Genomic DNA, 24,361 nt, shown 5'->3' with positions numbered 1-24,361 from the left:
CTACTACCATTTCTTGGGTTTGTCCCATCTGCCAGGACCGGACGGAAAATAATAAATCTTATTACTTATGATAATTACCTTCCATTGAAATTAGTATTAGTATAATTCTTAAATATAGCAGACATTGACTCGGCACCCGATATATTTCCAATGGTAGAAGCATTCCTCTGCATATACTCTATGGCATCCTTCATAGCCAACTTTGAATAGGTTTCTAAAATTTTTGGTTCCGCACCCTAAAATAATATTATGATTTTTTTCACTTTAAATGTTTCTATTTTGGTACTTTGTTCTGTATTTTTTATTTCTTGTTCATCTTACCTGGTAATTTCTAAGTAAAAAGGGTCTTATAAACCGATTATCAAATCTCTTGAATTTATCACGCATATGATGATTACCATGTTTACCTAAAATATCTTCTACACCTGCCATCAAATGGTCCATGAACTGAAATAAAACAAACAATTACTTACATAACTACTTCATCGAAGTCACTGCCTAGTAGATGAAAAATGCCCAATACGCGAGGTAATACAAAATTATATTTTTATTTGAATCTACCAAAAATAACGCCACGTACTTACGGAAGTTACGTCGATAACGAATAGTCGATATAGAAAATTCTTTAGCATCACATCCCAGTACCTCAAAATAATAGATTTAGCTTACTCGTTCATGTATCCTCTCGTTCATCGTAGGCTTCCTCTTCTCAGCCGTCTTGACGTTCAGTATCTTCACGAGCGGCTTGATGGTGATGCCCTGGATGAACACCGTGAAGTAAATCACCGCTATCGTCGTCGTGACGAACATCGGCTGCAACTTCACCACTTCCGGATCTATTAATAGCACCAATGCGAATGCGACTGCACCGCGGAGACCTGAAATGTTCATAACATTTTTATGTATTGATGTAGAACACATAAACATAACGAACTATCAACGATTACTCTATAGCTCCCATGGAAATTTCGGGATAGATTCATAAAAAAATAGTTCAGAAAGTTTTGTGTGATGATTACAGACATCTTCTCTCATAAAGTTATATCAAAACTTGAAGCGGTGGTGGTCCAGTGGTTAAGACCGTCAGAAAACAACGTGAGGAAACTTGTACACTGGTTGACAGCTTAAGTTTACTAGTATGTATGCGATTCCTTGCCACTAGATGCGGTAGTCGTAAAAGTCATGTCAGATGTCTTTAGGCGACTTTAATAAAACTGACATAAATGTTAGCAATTAACACACTGGAAAAGTAATAAGTACTACTTTTCATTGATAATACTTATTGGTAGAAAGTAAAATTAGTAAGATGACAAGTTATAATGTAAGACTCACCTCCGTAGGACATAACAAATTTTTCAACCTTATTTAGTTTGTGCAATCTGAACTTATTTGCTACTGCACTAAATATATACACTCCTGAAACAAATAACTGTATTTTAGGCAGAAGGAACATTAGAAAATAGCGAGACAGATATTTACTGGTAGCATGTGGAATTCTTTGATAGGTACCTACTAAACGATGGTTTTCGAATACTAGGAATATTTTTAGACAACGATTATTACGTTTGAACATCAATCGTCTTACTACAAACGATTTTAAATGATATCTAAAGTGATAAAAACACATGATAAAAACACTTATAAACACAAAATGACAAAAAACTGATAAAACACTACTACTATACTATATTAAACACATTATGTGACCAGAATTTAAATATGCTGACAACTAGAAAATGTCATCGTCACATCTAATGTAGTAAGTAAAACAGATAAATTTTGCTCACCTATAATCCGAAAGATTGAGCAGAAGACAATGGTCAGCAACACGAACCACGTGTTCCAGTCGTGGTGGTTGTTGACGGTGGCGACACCTAGGAACATGAAGATGATGGTCTCCGAAGACGAGGACAGCATCTTCATAGTGTACTTGATAGTCGTGTGGGACTTGTGCGAAATGTTGGCTTCCACGTAGTTCTTCATTGTTATACCGCAGAATGTTATGCTGTAATCGTCAATAAGTTATTGTGTTGATTATTATGTGATTTCGATCGATCGATACATGTAAGATATTTACAGTAAAATTTAAACTAATATTACATAGGTGCAATTGACGCAAAAATGTGGCAGTCAGTAGTACCATCACTAGTACAATACATCTGACATTAAAATAATAAATCCATATTATCCGTGAAACTTACGCGAGGATCCCACTCATATGGAACATTTCAGCGTTGAGATACGCCAAGTACGCCATGACGAAGATGAAAATGGGTTCGATGACCCGGACTTCGTGCGTGAACCTGGTGACCAGGCCCGTCGCGAAGCCCCAAATGACGCCGATGCAGGTGCCGCCGAAGGCCACGACCAGGAAGGAGGCCAGGCCCGCGAGAAAGTCCGTGTACATGAGACGAGATGGACCCATTTCGCTGTAAAATATTTCCTAGATTCAACTGATATGTCATTACATATTACAATATAGGAAATTGTACATTTACAATTTCCTTTCGATTTCCACAATCACATCGCTTCGTCGTCGGTCCAGCACCGCCTTGTCCGTAGATAGGCACAATGTTCAAATTAAAAGTTTCATGTATGAATATCATAGAATAAATTTCTAAGAAATACATATAGCATATCCTGTTCAGCTTGGTATTTTTCAAAATTTTGGTCAAACAAATCGTTACAAGATTTGGCACTCACGTATAAGCTTCAAACATATGGTACAACACGACCGTAACAGCATCGTTGAGAAGGGACTCTCCGAAGACCACTATGTACAAGACTTCATCCACGTGTATTTCTTCAAACACAGCCAGCACAGCCACGGGATCAACAGCTGAGATTAACGCGCTGAACAGCAGCATGTCAAGGAGAGGCGTCGTGCAACCAAACATGCCAGTCTGGCCACAGGCCCATAGGGATGCACCTGGAATGGAATGCTAGTTGTTGTAATCGCATAATAGGAAAGACGTTAACAGTCATTGAAATCGAATAGTCACCGTCACAATACAATTTCAACAAGTGTTCTTCAGCATTTCCAAGTATAGTTCATACTCAATCTAATTACTCACTTATGGATGAAACACTTTGCTGTACAAGTATACTTCTACATATACTTCAAGAATAAGTAGCTTGTAATCATTATATTTAGACATAGTTCTGATGAACTTCTTTTAAATAAATAAATAAAAAGTGTACGTGTACTAGTTACCAATTGTGAGGGTGTTGAATACAGTTCCGACTACAGCAAACAACAAGATCGTCCCTAGATGGTCGAAGAAGAGTCTGTTTGGCATAAAGTATCCAGCGTCCAAGATGATAGGAGGCAGCATGTAGAGGAAAAAGGTGTCAGGAGTCAGCGGCTGGACGTGGACGCTGTGGGTACTCAGCAATAAGGCCCCAATGAGGACCCCCACGAAGATCAGGAGGCACGATTCAGGAAACATCTTCGATAATCTTGGGGCCATATGGAACCCTGGAAATGAGAAGTGCATTTTGAAATTTTCGCTGATACAGTTAATTTAATAGTGATTTGGGAATTACTAAATTACTTTCGTTAAATTGTGTTAATGTTTGTGTTAAAGACGTCATCTTATATGGTTTCATTATTCTATTAAAGCTATTTAAGCTTTTATGATAAAAGGTTAAGTAGTAAAATTTGTATGATAAAAGTTTTATCTACTATCATTATATAAATAATATATCTCAAAATTCACATGTTCCATGTGGATAGCTAAAATTATTTTTTTTTTTAATTGGCAGGTATTCCGGAGGTATACTAATTCTATGGTTATTACAGAGATTAAGAAGAGGCCCCGCGCGTGGGTCACGTTAAATATGTTAATTTTAGACAGATCTGTAAGTAAGTGAAAATAACAGGCCAATTGGTTTTAGTAAATCTCAATCCACAGAATATTTGTACTTTAGAAACTCTTTTAATACCTACATGAAAGAAATCTCCACTTGATATATGTCTCTAGCAATATGTCACTCATAGATTTGTCATAACATGTGAATTGTGATGAATTTGTAAAAAACTATAAATTATATAAAAATGGATCAGTAAACAAATTATCAAGTTTCATGTGACTTTCGGTTAGTTTATTTCAATCAACCATTAAAGTTTCGTAATGAAAGTCAACACCAAGAATGCATTTTAGACAAGATGTTGTATTACAAACAAAATCTTTTACAAGTATTTATGAAATATTTGGACCGAAATCTTACAAGAATAGAGGTTCTAAATGCACTAGAAGGACTAACAAAACCAATCCAACTAGACACCACGCTCCCGGTACAAAGTACAGAGCTAAAGAATTTGAAAATGACACGTCCGAAAGTACTTATGTGACGTGTGAGAAATATCATAATTTAAATAAATATATTAGCTTGACATCCGATTTACAATCAACAAGTACTTTATTCTACGACCTAGATAGTATAGCTGTTCGGCATTCATTTGCTGATCTATCTGGAATAAGCTATATCAATTGTCATAGCAATATAGATATTCCACATAATCAGTCTCCAAATGGATTCAGAGCACCTTCACATGCCATTGTTCAAGAATGTGAGACAAATGTAAAGCCAAATTTGCTTCCCCGAGATAGCCTAGAAATTACTAGTACAAAAAAGATAGAAAAGTGTTTTCCAAATGATCCCGACCTATCATCTGAGATTTTTCTTAAAGATGATGAATTTAATGGATTTCCAGTCAATGACGAAAGTGATAGACAGTTAAACAGAAATCAAAAGTATTGGTCTTATGCCAAGTATAGAACTGAGTATACCAATCCATCGCGACAGGAAAAGAAATCTAAGAAAAAAGAACGAACTCGACAAATTGAAGATCCATGTCCATGTCAATTATTTACTTACACGTGTCCTTGTAATAACGATAAATCCTTAACTGGATTTAAACATGTCAGATCATTAACTGATCAAATTACGAGTACTACAAATATATTTAAAGAAGAACGAAAAGACTTTATGAAAACACCTTTTACCTTCTCCAGAAAAAAAAATAAGGGAAAAGAAAAAAATATCACATCTATGGATGACAAGCCAACAAGTATCACTTGCGTTATTGCTAACGATGACTGTTTTGAAAAGTCTGAACAAACGTTAGTTTGCTCTGATAAATATGACATATCTCAGACAAGTAAAAATCACACTGCAAGTCTTGATAAATCAACTTCTTCGTGTAAAAAGAGGCGCAAATTATTTTGTCAAAATTGTAAAGAAAAAGTTGAGGTTTGCAGTGTTGTTCCATCAGAAGAAGAAGAGAGTTTAATTTACGAAGATTCCAATTATCAATCAAAAGATTCTCCTCCTGGCCAATCAATTTATACGTATAAAACTTCGGTCAGAAAGCAAATTCAAGAAAAGTTAAAGGTAAAAGACACATGCCGTCATACACCGCGTTGTGAATTGGTGCCTCTTTGTCAAGTATTACCTACTGATAACATCTTTTTAAATTACAAAACTGTAAAAAAAAATGACAAAAATGACGCTCCTAAAAATTCTCCACGCGTAATCAGAGTTACTAAAGCATGTAGACATCACCCGCCGTGTACAGTGGCACCATCATGCCAGAGAGCTAATATACTTAAGAACAATTGCGAATTCATACCACCATGTTTACATCGGCCTCGCTGTGTAAATTTACCTTTATGTGTTCCAATTTCTAAGAATTTAAATTACGACGACCTGAAAAGCCTAGATGAAATGCAAAATGAGTGTCCTCATACACCACGATGTAAATATGTGCCCGAATGTAAGCAATTCTATAGTAATCAACCGAGTAATCAGGTCAATGTAGCGCGGATGCATAATACTTATGGGCTTTTACGTGATTACCAAACAACGTCATACCCTCAATCGAAATCTCCGATAGTACCACAATCTTTTTCACCATGCCAGATTCACCCCAGTGGATATACTACTAACAGCAATGTTCCTAGATCAAACAAATCATGTCAATGTGTCATCATTGATCTACCACTTGACCCCTCTATGAGTAATATTCAGGATGCAGTAAGCAGCGAAGCTGTTGTTTTTATTCGAGATGTTGGATGCCAGTTTAGGAATAAATATAATTCGAATATAGATTCTATTCGATCTGTAAAATCTAGCACCACATTTGACCAGGACAATATAAGACTTGGCAATGTTTACACAAATGTCCACACACTGAGATGTGAAGATAAATATACGAATCCGACGAGACAAACAGAGGCGTCTACTTCATCTCTCTCCCTCACTTCCAATTACATGGGCACATCAGCGAGACCATGCGATAGTCACAATAGGCCTTCAGGTTTTGATCCAATGCCTACGAAAACACCTTTAGTTGTTTACGCAACTAATATATCATCTCAAACTAAATATAATAATGAAAATAATATGGCAAATGCGGCTTCTATAAGATCTCGTGTGAGTTTCCTTACTGGCAGTAAGTATCGAAAGATGTTTAACATAAAGAGGAAGAGAAAAAGACGCAGCGATGTTCAATTAAGTTTCTATAGGCATGGCAGCCTATGTTGACAAATGAAGTGGTGACTGACTGTAAATATTTCGATACATCTTTTTTATGTTTTTGTAATTGATAAATCCAGTTTGTCTTATGAAACCAGCGCTATAAATGTACGATGTTTGTTTACGCGATCTGTGTATTTTATTTTTCTATTTGAATCAATCAAATTTTAGAATTACTTACGCAGTGTCACACATTATAATTATTTATAGTGTATATTCATTACAATTATCTACTTTGGATAACTTCCCAAAAGTTAGTTGTTTGCTGCTGTTGTCAAGAAATGTTATAAAAAAGGTTACCTATCAAGGACTATTAGTCAATGGCATCGTTGAATTTTAAAAGAACCACCTCACCTCCACGGCCATATGGTATGGCCAGGGGTACGACAACGGGTCTGAAGAAATAATGATAGACTACCGACAAAACTGTTTTACAGTTTGGCAGAATAAGTAAATCTATTAAGTAATGTAAAAATACATTCGCAAAGAACAAAGCCGAGGAGCACAGCTAATGATAAAAAATATCACTGTTGTGATAACATTTTCTCTGCAAAAGTAACTTTACATTTACATTATTCGGGACCTTTTTGTGCCGTAAGGCTAAAATGTTTTTAACTTAGGCAATTTCCCTAAATATTTTATAAGTCGTAAAATTAACCAACAGCTGCGGAGACAAGGGAATTTTAGTAAAAAAAATTGGAGCCATATCATATATCGTATCTTTGAATATATTCTTATCTAGCTGCGTATAATGTTTTTCGTAATTAAATGCTATGGTCTTGTGTTATAAAACAATATTGGTATTTATGTATGTTAGTCACAGGCAGGTATTTTAAATTGGTATATTAATCGTATAAGTGCTTTACGTTCTTTGTAAACATAGGTGCATAAATACCAATATAGTTTTATGACACAAGACCATAGCTTTTTATACAAAGTTCAATCGTTCACAAAAAGTCTAAAACATGACCCGCCGAAAAATAAAACCTCCTCCATCTATTTTTTTCTTTTTGTTGATCTATTTATCTATGTGATATGTAAAAATGTCCAAATATTTGTATCATTTGATCGAAGCCCCAAACCCACTTACCCCAGATTTGCGAGTACCGAGGGTAGGTCGAGAGGTAGTTTCAAGAAAAATGAAACCATTTTGACGGGCGCGCGAATCTAGTCCAAGGGCAAGTGTAAATAAACTTTTCTGGCTTGAATTTATTTTTCTACATCTTACTTATGTATGTCCGTGGCATCGTAGCAGCCAAATGGCTGAACTGATTTTGATCTAGTTTTTTTTTTAATTTCAATAAGAAATTAATCGAGAATGTTTTTAGCCGTTTGGAAACGAGAGCAGAGATTAGCAGACGAGATGATGCCAACGAATTAGGAGGCAGGGGTTTCTTAAATTTTTAATTTAATTTTTATATCTTATTATTTTAACAAAATGTTCCAAAAATAATTAATGATCAATCCATATGGCAGATATTACTTATAACAATTTTTACTATATTATGTTTTTTTATTTAGATAATACGTAGGAAGAGTAAAATTATATCTGGCTGCTGAAAAAGTGATACCAAAAGTTCATTCAAAATTACCCAAACCCCTTTAATTTCAAGTAAACTAAAGTTGTAATTACACATTAGACTGCGTTGGCCGCAGGAACATATGTTCCTGCGGCCATACTGTTCCATACTGTTGTAGAATACTCTTTAGGAACAAGTTAAAAAAATGTATTATATGGTACCATTTTATTTTAATGAGAACTTCGTGGTTGAGAGTTTCAGTTTACTAGTGTGTTTGCGACTATTTGTCACGTTTGTGTCGGTAGGTGGTCGTAAAAGTCATGTCAAATTCCTTTAGATTCGTTGAGTAGATGGTTGAATTATGCGTGAAGAAGTAACAAACAAAATTACCTTAGCATTTATAAATATAGCCGGGACTAGCTGCGCACAGGTAATTCGCTCCCATGGGAATAACAGAACATTAAACTACCCTTACTCGTGTACCAAATTTTATCAAGTACCGTTATTACTTGAAAAAGTAATACCTTAACAAATATACTAAATAGGGCACAATCTGTATGAGAGAGTGTTAAAATCTGTCAAATTAATTCAGTGAGCGTTTCATTTGTTTTATTAATTTAGGTCACATACCTACCCTACTTTCAACGATTCAACGGAATCTCAGGCCAAGTGTCGAGGTGAGTACTTCGTGCTATATTTAGTAGCACCAAAGTAGCGCGGTATTGGTTACGCCTTGGGGGTAATCAAGCGACGCATGTGTTGACTTTGTAAGGAGCTTGTGTACACGAACACAACATTACCTCTACATAAGGATATAGGTATCTTCGAATTAAAAGGTTGTAGATAGAAAATTAAACTAGTTCTCTCTCTCCTGAGCGCTTTACCGGTTTTTTCGTCAGGCATAGAGCACTTCTAACATTCTATGCCTGACTAAAAAACCGAAAAAACCAGGGTCCATTTTCCTAGCTTTTCTCCTCTTCTTCGCACGATTTTAAGAAGTCTTAGTTATTAGAAATTTAAATTACTCAACTATTTTTCACTTACATATTCAAGCTTTAACTAAAAGTCGTAAGTATACAATTAGTGATATCTTCGTTTATTCTTAGATTTTTTTTTAAGTTTTCACGTACTACTTGACCTTTAGCTGACAGAGACGCGAGCGAGGTCACGGTCGAAGCACAGAAATTGGCACCGATCGCATTCCACCCGCGTTCTTTCGAGGATTTGTCGCTAAAAAGATTTTGCGCGACACTTTCATATTTAAGCCCGCCTTATGTAAGTAATAGCGTATTTCACATGATTTCAAATAAAATGGTTTTTATCAATACACTTTTGTACGCGACTCGAGTGGATTGATCATTATATATTCGATGTCTCAGTGGTTAAGAGCACTAGGTACTGCCCCGGATAGACTGGGGCGTGGGTTCAATTCCCGCTGGAATCTACAAATTTTCATTTCATTATTATTTTCTAAATATTAAAATACAACTTCTAAATGGAATTAACAGAGAAAGATTTTTCTTTCTCTGTTAATTCTATTTAAATGAAAAATTTCCACTTTCCATACTAAGTCCAGTCAGATGATAAGGATACCAACTCAGTTTCATCTCTGAGTCTGCCCACAATATTTGGACAGTGTAATTACCATTACCCTACGAGTATATCAAATACCGACTACTTTATGACGTAGATGCTTAGTATTCCAGTATATGCCCTAAATCTTAGATTCAGTCGTGACCCGACCCTTTGGAACCCTTTCGATGGAGATATTATTGGGTCGTAATAATCGGGAACATTGTAATCCAGAGGGATTTGTAGACACTACGTTAATCCAGAGGCTTCCTACTACGCTAAGCACGTAGTGGAATAATTAATTATCATTCTAGATAAAAAATAGGACGTTTAAGGAATTTATTACTTAAAGCCCGATTTGCATTTACATTTGTGTTAAGTAAGACTTTTAAGGTGTCAAGTCACACTCACAGATATACTAATCAAAATGCGAACTTATACATAAATGGTAAATATACATAAGTAAGTGGTTTTTTTGTCATAATAAAAAGCCACTTATGAATATTTTGTTTTCATAGTTACCCGTTCAGTAGATTTTGCGTGAAAGAGTAACAAACATACATACATACACACAAACTTTCACATTTATAATAAGGATGTAGACTGGTAACTTTAGCACAAAACAAAAGGTGACGTCCAATGTAACGTACTAGAAACAAATGTCACTATTTACACAGTTTAATTAAGAGGCTAAGAAAGTGCCCAGTGGTCATCTAATCTGGTAGCCGATCAATCAATCAGTGGACGTACATCCTTACATCTTGGTGTTTACTTACGAATTGGGTCGCCTAAGCTAATCAGTTTACTGGCCCAAGGACCACGTAATAAATTGGAATGAGGTCAAATAGGATATTACAGTTCAAAAGTACGTACTTTTACTAGTAGTGCGTCTGATAAATAAAACATAGACTTATTTCCACATATTTTGAGACAGTCTAATGGACAAATTAATAGTACACTCGTTCAACAGACTCAAAATAAACTTTTAAGGAAAATATATTTTTTAAGTCCAAGACGACAAGTTGATTAGAATTGAAATACAGGTCGTCCGGCAGAAGAGGCAAAACCAAAAACTTGATGTTGTCAAGGATGATGTGCGCCATTGATCTGATTAATAAGGATACCGAAGATAGTGTGAAGTGGAGAAGACAATGTAGAAAAGCTGACCCAGGGCTCCGAAGTTTGCGTCTGGGGTAGAATCAGATGCTTACTTATCTGGGGTAGAAAAAGCTCAGATAATTTCGTTGCTTTATCCGGTTCGACATCCTAACATTAATATGTTAAAACATATCTAGTTATTTACCAATTTTAGCTATACTGGCGAAGAAAATCCACAATCCAATTAGGAAAGGCGTTTCCACTCGATGGAATTCAAAGGCAGCTATTACGAACGTCCTTTCCTTCTTCGTCTTCTCTGTTGCGGGAATTTCCGAGGTAGTCTCCTGGTTCTGACGGAGTTGGGTGCCCAGGGGCTCCCCTGGCAGGGGCACCACTGGGCCCATGGGCCCAAATCCGAGCCCGGGATATGTGGAGCTCCCATCGACAGTAATGGACGGAGTATGTTTCGTGGTGCTCTGAAAAAGAAGAAATGTTATGAGTACTTTCCAAATAAATCTAAGCAATCCCAGGTCATTTATTGACGAAAAAGGCAAAGGACGAGAAAAAAGCCCTATGCCCAGCAGTGGACAGAAGAAGGCTGACATTAATAATGAAACGAGCTGGTTAGTAATAACTTGTTGTGCACATTTGCGGATATAGTAGTTTATGTCAGCACTGAATAAATAAAATTTTGCATTCTGCATAATGAGATTAATGCAAACACAACTGTGTAATTAAGTTCGGATTGTTCATTTGCATATTGATTGACATTATCACATGAATGCACATGTCACTCCGAAGTAAGGTAGCAGCTGAACAGCAGTTCATCTTTACCCGCCGTTTGTCCGAGCGACAGCACTACTTTCTCCTCCAATTTGTAATATACGTTTGATGATGATTTATTAATTTTTATTTTGTTTGCAAAATATACATGGGCAAAAATCTATAAAACTATTCTATGGAAAAGGAACATTTTGTCGCATAAATGTTTGTCTTATATGTAATTAAACAATAACAAATATATTTTTCAGAAAAAAAAGGAAAGGTAACGAAACTTATTAATAAAAAACTTAATATAGTGAATAAGGTTACTGTAAAAAAATACTCAAGTTGGTGTGAAAAGTGGCGTTTAATAGAATCGATTCCACCGAGACAGGATCTAAGAAAGGGCAAACAGGACAAATAAGTATTTTCCCCAAATATATTTGCGATTTATTCTAAAAATAGTTATTACCACTTGAAAAAATCTTCACGAACAATGTCTTATTTCTATATCCAGAACCATAATGAGAGCTATTCAGTATGATCCTTCGGTTCGTGATTAATTACGAGATGTTCCGAAGGTATCCGACGAGATTAATGACTTTCATTGTAATTTTCTTCAGGTTTTATATAAAGAGCTCGTTTAGTTTCATTATTATCTGGGCTGTGTTGTAGTGTCATTACAGATTCGTCTTACGATTATTTATCACTTGCGACAGCCCGTAATTAAAATATTATTACTCTCTAGTTATTTCTGAATCAAATGTCACCTCAATCTAATACTTTATCGATATTAATATTACCTACAGCTGTCGCTATGAATTATCTTTCAGTTTTTCCCGAAGGTAGACTGATAGAGAATGCTTTTAGCATTAAGTTTGTCCTTTGTAATAATATATTACCTACCTAAAGATTTCTCTGAAGATCTCGTGTCCGACCCGTGAACCCAAACTCATGTTTATACAGTTACAGTTTATCTGTCTAAACAGATAAATAAAAATTGTACAAAGTGATGTTTGTCGGTACAGCTATAACTTCTGAGTAAGCTATAACTACTGAGTCTGCCAAGCTTTTCACAAAGAGAAAACCTACACAAAGGAGAATATACGCGGAAGGCGAAGGTCGTCAGAATGAGACAACGAGCGGCCTTGATAAGGTTAGATCCCCAGGGCTACTAGGTACCTACCTCTATGCTGACTATTTGCAAAGTTTTGTAATATTACCGTGTAGTTTGCATGGAACACTACTATCGTGAGCAGTAATAACAGATTGGGTATTTCAATTTGTTAGGTTCCCTTTTTTATGCATACAATTTTATGTCATAATTTAACATGGTATACTTTTACTTATCATAATAATAGTAACCTACGCACAATATTTAATTTGGCATAATGTTTTAGCCACAATTTTTTTACGCATACCTAACATAAGCATAACAATTTTTAAGCATAATATTCTAATGCCTAAACAAGCTCACGCATAATGATAAGTAAGCATAAGTAACCTAATCTAATTAGAAATAAATATTATGATTAGTTCAAAATACATTAGCCTAAACTAAAATTATGTTTATTGAAATGTATGTCAAAAAACAAGTATGTCAAAATATTATTATGCCAAAAAAATATATGCCTAACTCGTTATGCTAAATTAAATTAGGATAAAAAATTTATGCCAAAAAAAGGGATCCCGTACTAAGGTACTACCTACTTAGTTTTCTATTCGTAAGCACCCGCGAAAGAATTGTGTCCCTTATGTTATAACACATAACTTTAGCACATCTTGTTTGACTGACTAATTTAAGTTTTAAACAGTGTAGTTGTATAGTGGTAACTATCCATTAGTTGTTGTCACGTGTAATAAAAGAGTGTAGTAAATCGACAAAAAGAAGGTAAGTAGATAGGTATTATTGAGATTTTCTTCTGTTCGTTATTTTTTTTATGTTAAAATATATTTAAAGAGTCAATTCACACACCTCGACTTTGCAGTGAAATGAGGAAGATTTTTCGGAACGATTTTTCGTGCTGGCCAAGCGTGAACTGGAAAGTCGTAACGTGTCAGAGCGATAGAAACGAAGGGTGAAATTGAAATCTGCTGAAATATTTCCGATATCCAAACGAATTTATTGAACAGTTATCTGTTTTTTTCTATACTATGTAGGTAATATAAATCATAGTGATACGGTGTTTTTTATCTTTGTATATGAAATGTCTTTTTCTTTTAGAGTATAATAACTCATTATGTCAGTATAGTGGTAACGTTCAATTCCCGGCAACAGTTTTATCTTTGCTAGTTTTACAAGCGTAGCTATATCAACTCCATGTTTACTTTTGTTTACTTTGTTATGCTAGGTATATTATATACTAAATGTTGCCGGGGCTTCGCTCCCGTAGGAATTTTGAGATAAAATATAGCCTATAGCAATCTTGAATAATGTTCCTTTCTAATGCTGAAAGAATTTTTGAAATCGGTTCGGTAGTTTTGGAGATCACACGCCTCAAACTCACAAACCTCTTTATAATAATAGTATAGATAAGTACTAATTATAAGCGTACTTAAATTTGAACAGAAATGTCGAACAGCTTTGATAATGGCATATTAAAAATTGCAGATTGTACATGGATGAGCACAAGGTGGATTAAGAGAACGACCAAAATGATTGTTCTGGCGAACTTGGGCTACAAGGCTTTTGTGGCCATGGTAGCAATGAGATTTGAAACTTTGGTTAACTATCGCCTCAACCATACAAATTACTATAGTACTGCCATGCAAATAGATACGAAAATTACGTATATAGAAATGGCGTCTGCAATTTTTCAATATCGATCGAGAATAGCAACACATACAATTAATTTTTCAAAAACTCAGTTCAAAATCAGAATATATGTTGAATTAATGAACTTTTCATTGTTATAAATTAAGAGAACTTTATGGTATGGAAATAAAATAAATAAAATATATAGTTCTACTTAGCGCAAAAATATAACCACATAAGAGACAAAATATATTATAATTCTGAAAACCATAATACTTCTTAGAATGTTTATATGACAATTAGAGTACACACGTTTTGATACAAAACGGAGACATGCAACCTACCTATACCATAGTTGAGAGCGAAACTAAATTAATTCAGCGCCGGAGGTGTAAACAGTATACAGCTCGATAAACCGGATTATTTCTTCAAGTGGATGCTACACTTAGGTATACTGACTTATTTAATAGAAGGATTACATACCAAACATACACCATACTATCATTATTTAATAGGGTTCCTTATTAAATTAGATACCTACGTAGGGAACCCTTTAAAATGGATTATCCTGAATCTGACCCAAAATCGTAACCAGGTCGCGCTAATTGTGATATAAGTAGGATTATAATATATATTCTACGAAAGAATATATATATATATATATATATATATATATATATATATATATATATATATATATCCTCTTTCGTAGAATTTATTTAATTTATTAATTGCGGCCGCCGCCGGCGACTGCAAATGCGTTTTTTCGCGATAAAACCTATAGTCCTACCTACCTTACTCATGAAAGTCTTCCTTATCAAATGACAAATTAAATTACCATCGTTCTCGTGTTTTTAAATTCGTTACAATAAAAAAAAACACTATTGGATACTAATCTTTTCTCAAAATAGTATCACTGAGTAGCAACAGTACCATGTTTTGCAGACCCAGTTTCACGAATGTCCAAAATAAAAAAAATAATTATAATTTATCATTCCATACAACAACAAAGTTCCTATGTGCTCAGAAAATTAGTACCTATATAAAATCCAAGTGTTTTATGTTTCAAGTCGAGTCGTATGGTGTGGCGCGCTGTAACTTTACTACGTCTACGTCTATAAAAGTGGGCACTATAATATTTTCCTATGCAATAAAATGGCCGTAAAGTCGAGCGGCTGCTCCTCACGAATATTTTATTTGAGGACTTTGAATTCATGCACACGCTGTAAATCCTAAATAAAGAGTAAATTAGGCTCTTGTTAGTATTTCTTATAATACATATACCTACGCCTATGTACCTAGGCGTTTTGGCCACACGCCACATTTACTTGTGCCACATGAGTTTCTACATATATCAATCTGACTTATTTACTGATATTATTATTACTTGTTTTATTAGATCACCACTTAATGAAAACATCGTGAGGAAACCGGCGCTTTAGTTGATTATTCATCAGCTATTCTGTTATTATCCAGGGAATCAAGACAAAACATATAAATAAATAAATAAATAAAATAAATAAATATATTAGGACAAATCACACAGATTGAGCTAGCCCCAAAGTAAGTTCGAGACTTGTGTTATGGGATACTAACTCAACGATACTATATTTTATAACAAATACATATATAGATAAACATCCAAGACCCGGGCCAATCAGAAAAAGATCATTTTCCATCATGACCCGACCGGGGATCGAACCCGGGACCTCTCGGTTCAGTGGCAAGAACTTTACCACTGCGCCACCGAGGTCGTCAGATATATAACTTATTTTTCACGAAAATACTTATGAGTTTCTTATATAGTTCTTTCTAGGTACTTATATAGTTCAGTCTTTTTGGAGACCTTATATAAAACTGAAACTGTAATAGAATTTTCCGTCGATAAGCACCCTTGAGCAACCCTTATTTTCATTAGCAATGTCTATTTCTTAAGTTTAAAAACTCAAATTACCTAATTATCACTTACTTCAATAGGATTGAGGCTCGCGACGGGAAGCAGAGCGGCGAACGCGAACAAACCCAGGACTCGCCTGCATGCTCGCCGGCTTAAATTGACTCCATGCTTCAGTGACGTCATGACTTCAACTCATCAGCTCCTCAACTCATCAACTCATCAGCTCCTCAGCTCATCGGCTCATCACTCACAGGCACTCACGACAGTTTTGCGGAAATGTGACGTGTTTCAGTTTGGCGCATTATGTTTTAGTTATTATTATATCAGTACACAACCAACACTGTTCAAATAAAACTAATAAAAGAATTGAACTCCATGCGTGGGGAATTCGTGATGGTGATATGCAATTTGTATGCTCAATTAAGTAGTCATTCGGAATTTAATACGATCATAAAATCATACAATATTTTTTTTTAAATGCCATATTACAAACAAAAAGATTTTTTCTGAATTAAATAGGTACCCATCTGGAAAAATTAAATCAAAATCAACAAAAACAAATCGTAATCGATCGTTTTTCATTTTTTCTTTTGATATGGATTGTGTAATGTTACACTTGATACGACATTTAGATACATATATTATACTAGGGATGGTGGAAATAAGAAAGGGCCCAGGAAAAAGTTACATCATGCAAATAAAATAAAAATTGGGCATGTTTTTCGTATCAAGTAGTGAAGCAATTAACTAGCTATAGAGACAGAACAAGGGAAGGAAATCCACGGACAAGCCTCGCTCTCAAATTAGAAGATGATGATGCTAATGGTTTTCTCAAGAATTTTGAAGGTTTGCCATGAGGTTCACGTTTCTTTGACAAATGGGCACTTAAAATTCGTCTGTCTAAGAAGTATATTACAGTGTAATGGCACTGAGGTCGAGGGTCGTCACGTTGGCGCCAGAGTTTTAGGGTTGTGTTTTCTCTTTCGATGGAGGATGTTTGACTCGATTGTGTTCAATTTTAATGTTGTTGGAAAACATTCTGAGTGCTTAGTGCGAATTTTCTTTCGAACTCTTATAATAAATTATCTGATTGGTGGCCATGTACATTATTATTTTTTGGTAGAAATTGATCTCGATATTAGTGCATAAGATTCCCTAGGATGCTTTGCCAAATTGATCTAATCCCTGGAATCTAGGAGACATTCTCATCTCACCATGCTATAAATGTCATTTGTGGAAACGTAAACGATTTGCTTTTAAAAACGCACTAAGCTTTCCCTATTTGTACATGTACAAAATACCCATTTACTTTTTGAATAGGTATTTGTCATTGAAGTAGTTTCGTAATCTTCTACGACCTCAGCAAAATTCTCTACGCCCTCTACGAAACAACAAATCGTGAAATTATTTTTACAGCAAATGTTTTTTTGGATATTTTTTATTCTTTAACGCGACTAGTATGGGTAGAATTAAACTCGTATTAACACGAACGTACGTGTAACCCCAAAATTCGTACAGTAATTAAACTCAGGGGCGCAAATTCTGTTGCAATATTTTTTTTACTCCCCCAATCCAAAGACACAGCGTTTCTTTTCAAATGACATTGGGTAACCCTAGACATGTCCTTACCATTACCCTCATTCAAGGATGTTATGCCAGAAGCTGGACTTATTACTTTGTATATTAGCTCTGCTGCATGAATTTGAAATGTTGGCAGTGATCCTAAACCCATAAAGATTATGCGGCGAAAATAGTGTATGTTAACGTTCTGGCCGTCAATAGCTGTTAAAACGAGACGGGAATAAACACGGCATGAAATATGAATGAGATTTTGGCATATGTTTCTCTCCCCTGGAATAGCACTATATACCACACGAGCAGACTAAAGGAGTTTTGGCAGTTAATAGGCAACATTATCATTCCTAAAGAGGGTTGCCTCGGGCTAGTCGTAAAATGGGAGTCATAGCACTTATTCAGCCTGTCAGTAAAACCACTGGCAAATCTTCAAAATAACTACTACGGCTAACCAGACTCTAGTTTGAGATCTCCGAACAAAATCCATCCAATAAAACACACATTTATTTCACTTTTATAACAATAGCAGGGCGATCAGAAAATGATATTAAGTAAATTAAAAATAAAAATAGATACAGAAAATATAAACAGTACCTATAGTTTACAAATGTTGGTATCTACTGGGTGCGGTAAGTCGGCCAAGGGAACGCCGGGGAAGGAAAACCGAAAATAGATTGAGTATTACCTTGTGTTACCCAGAAATCAATATGTTTATTATGTATGTTTATATTCCACCCTTCAATTAAATCACATTTACCTGTAAAATTATTTCTTTGTTACTCGAATTACATAGTTTACTAGCTTTAATGCCCGAACCTTCGCCCTAATTAATTACGTGCGTCCGCTACCAACTCATTGTCAATAATTCGAGTTATATGCAACTTATCGCCTATACCGTTCAAAAGCCCCAAAATAAATAAAATTTAAAAAAAAAATCAGAACCATATAAACAAAGAACTACATTTTAAGTTAGACTATCCTCTGTACCGTTAAGAACGATATGTTCTTGCCGTATAACCGTCATGAATAAGATGTGATGATACAATTTCTGTTTATTCAGAATTAAAAATACGAAAATATGCAATAGTTACTTTTTTTTTTTGACGCCGAATATACTTAACCGAATTGCAATTGAAAAAGTATTTTGGAAAATAAGGACATAAAGCCTCAAAAATTCTTTCAATTCAAAAGTCAATTACGAAAACTTAGGAAAAGCTTGCATTTAAATAAAACGCAGCCAATAAAACGTTCCAAAGCTACTCTACAGCTTCGGTATTGGCTTGCATGGCGGAGAAACTAAAAAAAAAATCGGTGACAGTGCATTTATTTTCTCGGAATGAAATTGGCAATAGCTCTGTTATTGATCGTCAGACCGCAGGTCATTCCCCTTGACTGGATCTGGGGTCATTTGCAGAAGATTTGTTTGTGGAAATAATATGAGCTAGCAAAACAACTGACTGAAACGCTTTCAAAGTTAAACTTGACAATTCGGAACGACTGTAATTTGCATGATTGGCACATAGATACATCTTTTGTTTCAAAGTTATTTATTGACGTTTGTGTTTTGTCCCTTGAAGGAAATCGTTTCTAATTAAAGTATTAGATAAATTACTTATTCAAGCTTCGGAATTTCCAAGCTTCGTATATATATTTAGAAAGCCGTCTAGGGGGCAGTATTCTCATGGTGATCAAAAAATAAGGAATATAGTTGACATCAAACAGGTGGCAGGTCAAAAAATCAGAGCCTCCTTCTTTAAACGTTTATTTATTACATTAGATTACGCAGCTTGGAATATACGAGGATGCAGGTGAGTTGTTATCTACACTACCTACGGCATAGTTGATAAGGCAGAGGTTTAAACGAACATTGTTTAAAAGATTTTTTTTTCGGCACTACTTCTCAGCAGTGGTCTTTCTGATATTAAAAATACAATAGACAGTACAATATAAAATTTGACGTAAAAAGGTGAACTTGAAGGTCTTGTGTGAAGACTAATTTCTGAATTGCCTTGACTTTGGGGCAAGAACCAACTAGGGTTGTAGCACACAGTCAACGACGCTACCGTAATGTGCCGGGACTGTGTGCTACAACCCTAGTTGGTTTTCGCCCCAAAGTCAAGGCAACCACCACAGGAAACCTCCTGTGGCTGGATGGACGAGAATGTCTTTTCCACGCGAAAAACAGGGGGTTGCCAAGCGCCGCCGCGCCGGCCGGGCCGCTAGTTCAGGGACACTGCAGCACTTAGGTAACAAAACGTGACCGCCACGACACTCTTTTATGTTTTTATTTTAGTTGCTCAGTTAACTTTTTACAAAGACACTTTGTTATTTGTTATACTATTAGAAAAAATATGTGTAAGAAACAATAATCGTTAGTTCTTCTGGCATGATAGGGAAAACCGTTTAAATAAGTTTCTTTTGGTATTTCTTCTCAGTAGTGGTAGTTCCAAAATGTCGAATGCTTTAAAAAAATACTATATGTGACGATTTTTGTATTGTGAATTCGCTCTCAAAACGAATTTATAATAGAAATATCGTCGAATCGAAGCTCAACTAAATTATTTATTCTTTAATATCAAATTTGCGATTGCCAGGCAGGATCAATCAAAAGGGCACAGCTACAACTGCGCTACGTCGTTGTAGTCGTAGCGTTTACGAGTGTCATCCTTAAAATATTGCTCACATCGAACTGACTACATATTCCTGGAGCCCTATCCCAAGCAATACTGACAATTTAATTTAGTATTTTTTAGGAGATATTGTACCTTATATTGAATGGCTCTGTTTAGAAATGTAATTTTTTACTTCCCTTTGCCACAACACAATAAAATATTTGAGATTGTAGATTTTTTAAATTTACATTAGTGGACTTTACATTCGACTCTTTATTGTTACACACAATCTACACACCGGATTACATGTGGTCACATTAATTAAAAATATTGCACATTCATATTTTAAAATCACGTTACGTCACTGCCAACCAATCACGATCCACCAAGCGTATTCCGCAGGCGACGTTGCAACACTGAATATCTACATACTGTGAGCTTACACGTGTTGGGTTCACGTAATACGTGTTGCAAATAGCTGAGAGTCATAAACAATAGTTTGTAAAGTTATTGTACATGTAATCCTATGAGTACAGTGTCAGCTATATTCTGTTAGGTTTTAGTTTTATGTAACAATTAATAAACGGTATACATTTATTTAAAACTTGATTGAAACAAATGGTCGACTTGAATGGACTTCACACTACTTAATTGACATTCACTAATAAATATATAAATGGCCGAAAGGATTTTGATTTTCTTACACCTACTATGCAACTGAAAAAAATAATAATGAGAGGAAAAATACGGGACTCGAGGGGAAAACAAACCCACGCAAATTTCGATACAATTTTCAATACTTTTGTCAATAAGTTTAAAATATTATTTCCTTTGTTATGTTTACCTAACTATATCGTGTACTTATTAAAAACACAAATAAATGAAAGGATAGATGACAATTACAATCACCTAAGCAAACCCGCGAGAAAGAAACCCCGCGGTGAAAATAGCCTCTTCAATAAAACTACATAACATCTACGTTGCGCTAAAAGTCAGAGCGAACATATCAATAAATCAATCAATATATTAGGACAAATCACACAGATTGACCTAGCCCCAAAATAATTTCGAGACTTGTGTTATGGGATACTAACTCAACGATATTATATTTTATAACAAATACATATTTATAGATAAACATCAAAGACCCGGATCAATCAGAAAAATATAATTTTCCATCATGACCCGACCGGGGCTCGAACCCAGGACCTCTCGGTTCAGTGGCAAGAACTTTACCACTGCGCCACCGAGGTCGTTTGGTAAAACAAAAGCAAGTTATGTGTTTTACCAAAAAAATCTTGTAAACAACTTCATTTATAACTTTCCAAGCTCATATGTCACAATATAAGACTAACTGTTCCTCGAGGTTGGCTCCCTTGGGAATTGAGTTTAAAGGGTAGGTTGCCTCCCGTACTATATACATATAGTATCGTGGTATATTTTAATTAGCATCATCTTTAACTTCAGGAATGTAATTATTCCGGTTTCTATGATTTTGAGACAGATCTTCGTTACCTCGCCAAACAATGCCACATCATCCCACAGAACTGCACTATGCAGTATGCATATGCAGCTAGTTAACCAAGCCAATGGACCGAACCGAACATCGAATCAATGTGAATCAACAACTGTTGTTGTTTGTTGGATACAATTTCAAGAAGACAGGCTACGTGCTGCGATGGGTGACTTTAATTAATAAACGGGTCGGAAGAAACCGGGATAGGAAGCCGAATATAGGAAATATTTGCACTTTAAACCCAAAGCAATTAAAAGTTACCTTGAGGCTGTAATTAATTGTTCAAATTAAATGTACATTTTTGATAAATTATTAATGTTACACTACACATAATACGAAGACAAATTTTCTTTAACTAAATAACGAATAATGCAAGATCTTCTTAACGAGCCTTCTCACCAATTTAACAAAAAATCCTGGACTCCACATTATACCTTACGTCTTTTAATTTTGAGTGTGTAAGAAGAAATTTAAAATAAGAAGACAGAAACCAAAATCGAATTCTATGTACTTGTACGATTTCTACTACCTATAAGTGCTATTAAAGCAAAACTTCTTCAAAAAATAAGAATTAAGGAGTCTTCCTGTTTTTTATAAAAAGTTTTTGTTTTTTTTCTACAAACTTCTGGTATTGTTTAAATACAATGCCACTAGGAGTTTGTGTGTGACCTTTATTCGTGAAGTTAGATGAATTATGATTTTAAAGAATAAATTTTGCGGTTTTTAATTTTAAATCATTTTTATTTGATTTATATAATCCAAATTGTGAAGGCAAGTAATACATGCTTTAGTAAATAAATGACGGATTCGGCTGTGATCAGGCGTCGGTCGTGGTCCACAGCTCTGGGTAGCTCACAGGCATTTTGTCATGTCGGTGGTGCTCCTCAGTTCACCTAGGTGAACCACGAGCATTTGCCTTTCAATTCTGTTTTTAGTCACCCCACGTCATCCACGGGAAAATATGGAGTAAGTATTTCTATTCTAGAGCAGGAACCACACGTTGTAGATGTTTATGATGAAAATACCTGCAAACTTAGCAGCCAAAATACCTATGCATCGTAAGCGTGCCATTAATTGCAAAACGTCGTCGACCAGTGATACAAAGTAAAGATCTTCACAGATACTTCATGCCGGCTACATATCGCCGACTCGAATGAATGAATATTACCTAGTTTGTATGAGTTACCGTCATGAAAACCAGCAATGTATGCCGAATTCGCTAAGTTCGGCTTTTAGTGTGGCATTTTACGAAAAGCCGGCATTAGGTATATAATTTGAGCTGAGATACACCTACCGTTCATACTTATTAACTTATGTCTATATGTTTGTTTTGGATATGTATTTTTAGAGAACTATAAAACAAACATATAATATTAGTAGAAAATATTATAAAAAGACCAACTTTATCATAAAATATCTTATCGATCTGTTCATGTTCATGACAAGACATCTTCCTTACTGTGATCTGCGCAACACGTCTATCATCCGTGTCTGTTTTCTGTCATACTCATACTCTCTCCTGACACATTCAAGTCATCCTTCTCGAAGTCCTCTCTGTGTCTCTGTCTGTACCTCTGTAACAATCTATGTCCATTCAACGTCTTTTTGAATATGTCCAAGGCCCGTCTCTATTCTATTACTCCTAACTTTATCCATACTTCCTTTCATGTCATTTTGAAGTCCATATCCATCCATACTCGTGATATTTTTTGAGCATCCAGGCTGATACGTAATTTGCAGAGTTTAAAATTTAAGCTGCCGTTTTTACACAGATGAAAAAGTTCGCTTAATATGAATGAACGTGAATTTTATTTAATAGCTTTGGGCTTTTCATAAAGTTAATTGATTTTTGCAAGTAATTTAGGTAGGCATGATTTTTGATAACTCTAAAATTTACCTGTAGCCCTAAAACTAATTTAGATTCATATTATTAGAAAAAGAACTTACTAGTAGATAACAGTGGAAGGTTTTATCAAATGTTGAGGAGAAAGTTGGTGCTTGAAGTTTTTAATCAAAAATAACACCTTTATCTGGTAGCGAATGTGGAAAATTGTAATAAAAATAAAGCCAACCTTGATTCCATTACCCATTTCTAAAAATACATGTGTGGAACACGTTCGCATTTCTATTCGCGATGGACCGATAGAACCGGGGTGTAAGCGAACATATCGGAAAAGTATGCCTATAGATTGTAGTCTAATACATATATTTGCACTTCCTTAGTACATTATGTAGTGAAAGACCACCTCATTTCATTAATAGAAACGTGGATCAAATGAAAATTGCTTTTCGATGCGATGATTCTACGTTTCCGTAACTTTACTCATTTTGATGTTTTTATTTTACACAAAATTACCAAACCCGGCTATGTCCTGTCTCTCTCATCTCCGCATGTTCTCGGCTTCGTTACGGCGCTAATCCCAGAGTTTGCGTCAAATTAATCATAATTTTTTTTGATTCGACTGCGATTTTACAAGCTTGTCGTCAACTCTTTGGGAAATATCGTACAGTATG

General features: G+C 35.2%; 2 protein-coding genes across 17 annotated transcripts in view; one reads left to right on the top strand and one right to left on the bottom strand.

Annotated features, from left to right (window-relative positions):
- Positions 1–24,361, bottom strand: part of Nhe2 (Na[+]/H[+] hydrogen exchanger 2) — a 42,242-nt gene that overhangs the window by 13,048 nt on the left and 4,833 nt on the right. For 9 of the 16 annotated variants that reach the window (XM_053750135.1, XM_053750148.1, XM_053750145.1 and 6 more), the window contains exons 2-11: positions 16,217–16,484; positions 10,936–11,206; positions 3,215–3,478; positions 2,704–2,929; positions 2,202–2,429; positions 1,788–2,005; positions 1,333–1,416; positions 670–878; positions 322–447; positions 79–236 (exon numbers count right to left, since the gene is read on the bottom strand). In XM_053750135.1, the coding sequence (XP_053606110.1) occupies positions 79–236; positions 322–447; positions 670–878; positions 1,333–1,416; positions 1,788–2,005; positions 2,202–2,429; positions 2,704–2,929; positions 3,215–3,478; positions 10,936–11,206; positions 16,217–16,327 (1,895 nt within the window). In that variant the 5' untranslated portion in view covers positions 16,328–16,484. The other 7 variants (XM_053750137.2, XM_053750140.1, XM_053750143.1 and 4 more) reach the window with 7 other exon arrangements.
- LOC128672768 (uncharacterized) lies at positions 4,002–6,669 on the top strand. Its single transcript, XM_053750151.1, has one exon. It carries the CDS (start codon positions 4,153–4,155, stop codon positions 6,547–6,549), a length of 2,397 nt encoding a protein of 798 aa, XP_053606126.1. The 5' UTR covers positions 4,002–4,152; the 3' UTR covers positions 6,550–6,669.

This window comes from Plodia interpunctella, chromosome 10 (assembly GCF_027563975.2).
Source record: "Plodia interpunctella isolate USDA-ARS_2022_Savannah chromosome 10, ilPloInte3.2, whole genome shotgun sequence".
Taxonomy (NCBI): Eukaryota; Metazoa; Arthropoda; class Insecta; order Lepidoptera; family Pyralidae; genus Plodia; species Plodia interpunctella.
Note: the sequence above shows the minus strand (reverse complement) of the source record. Positions and strands in the feature narration are given on the sequence as shown.

Coding starts and splice junctions, on each gene's coding strand:
- LOC128672768 (XM_053750151.1), top strand. CDS start 4,153: ATGCATTTTAGACAAGATGTTGTATTACAAACAAAATCTTTTACAAGT.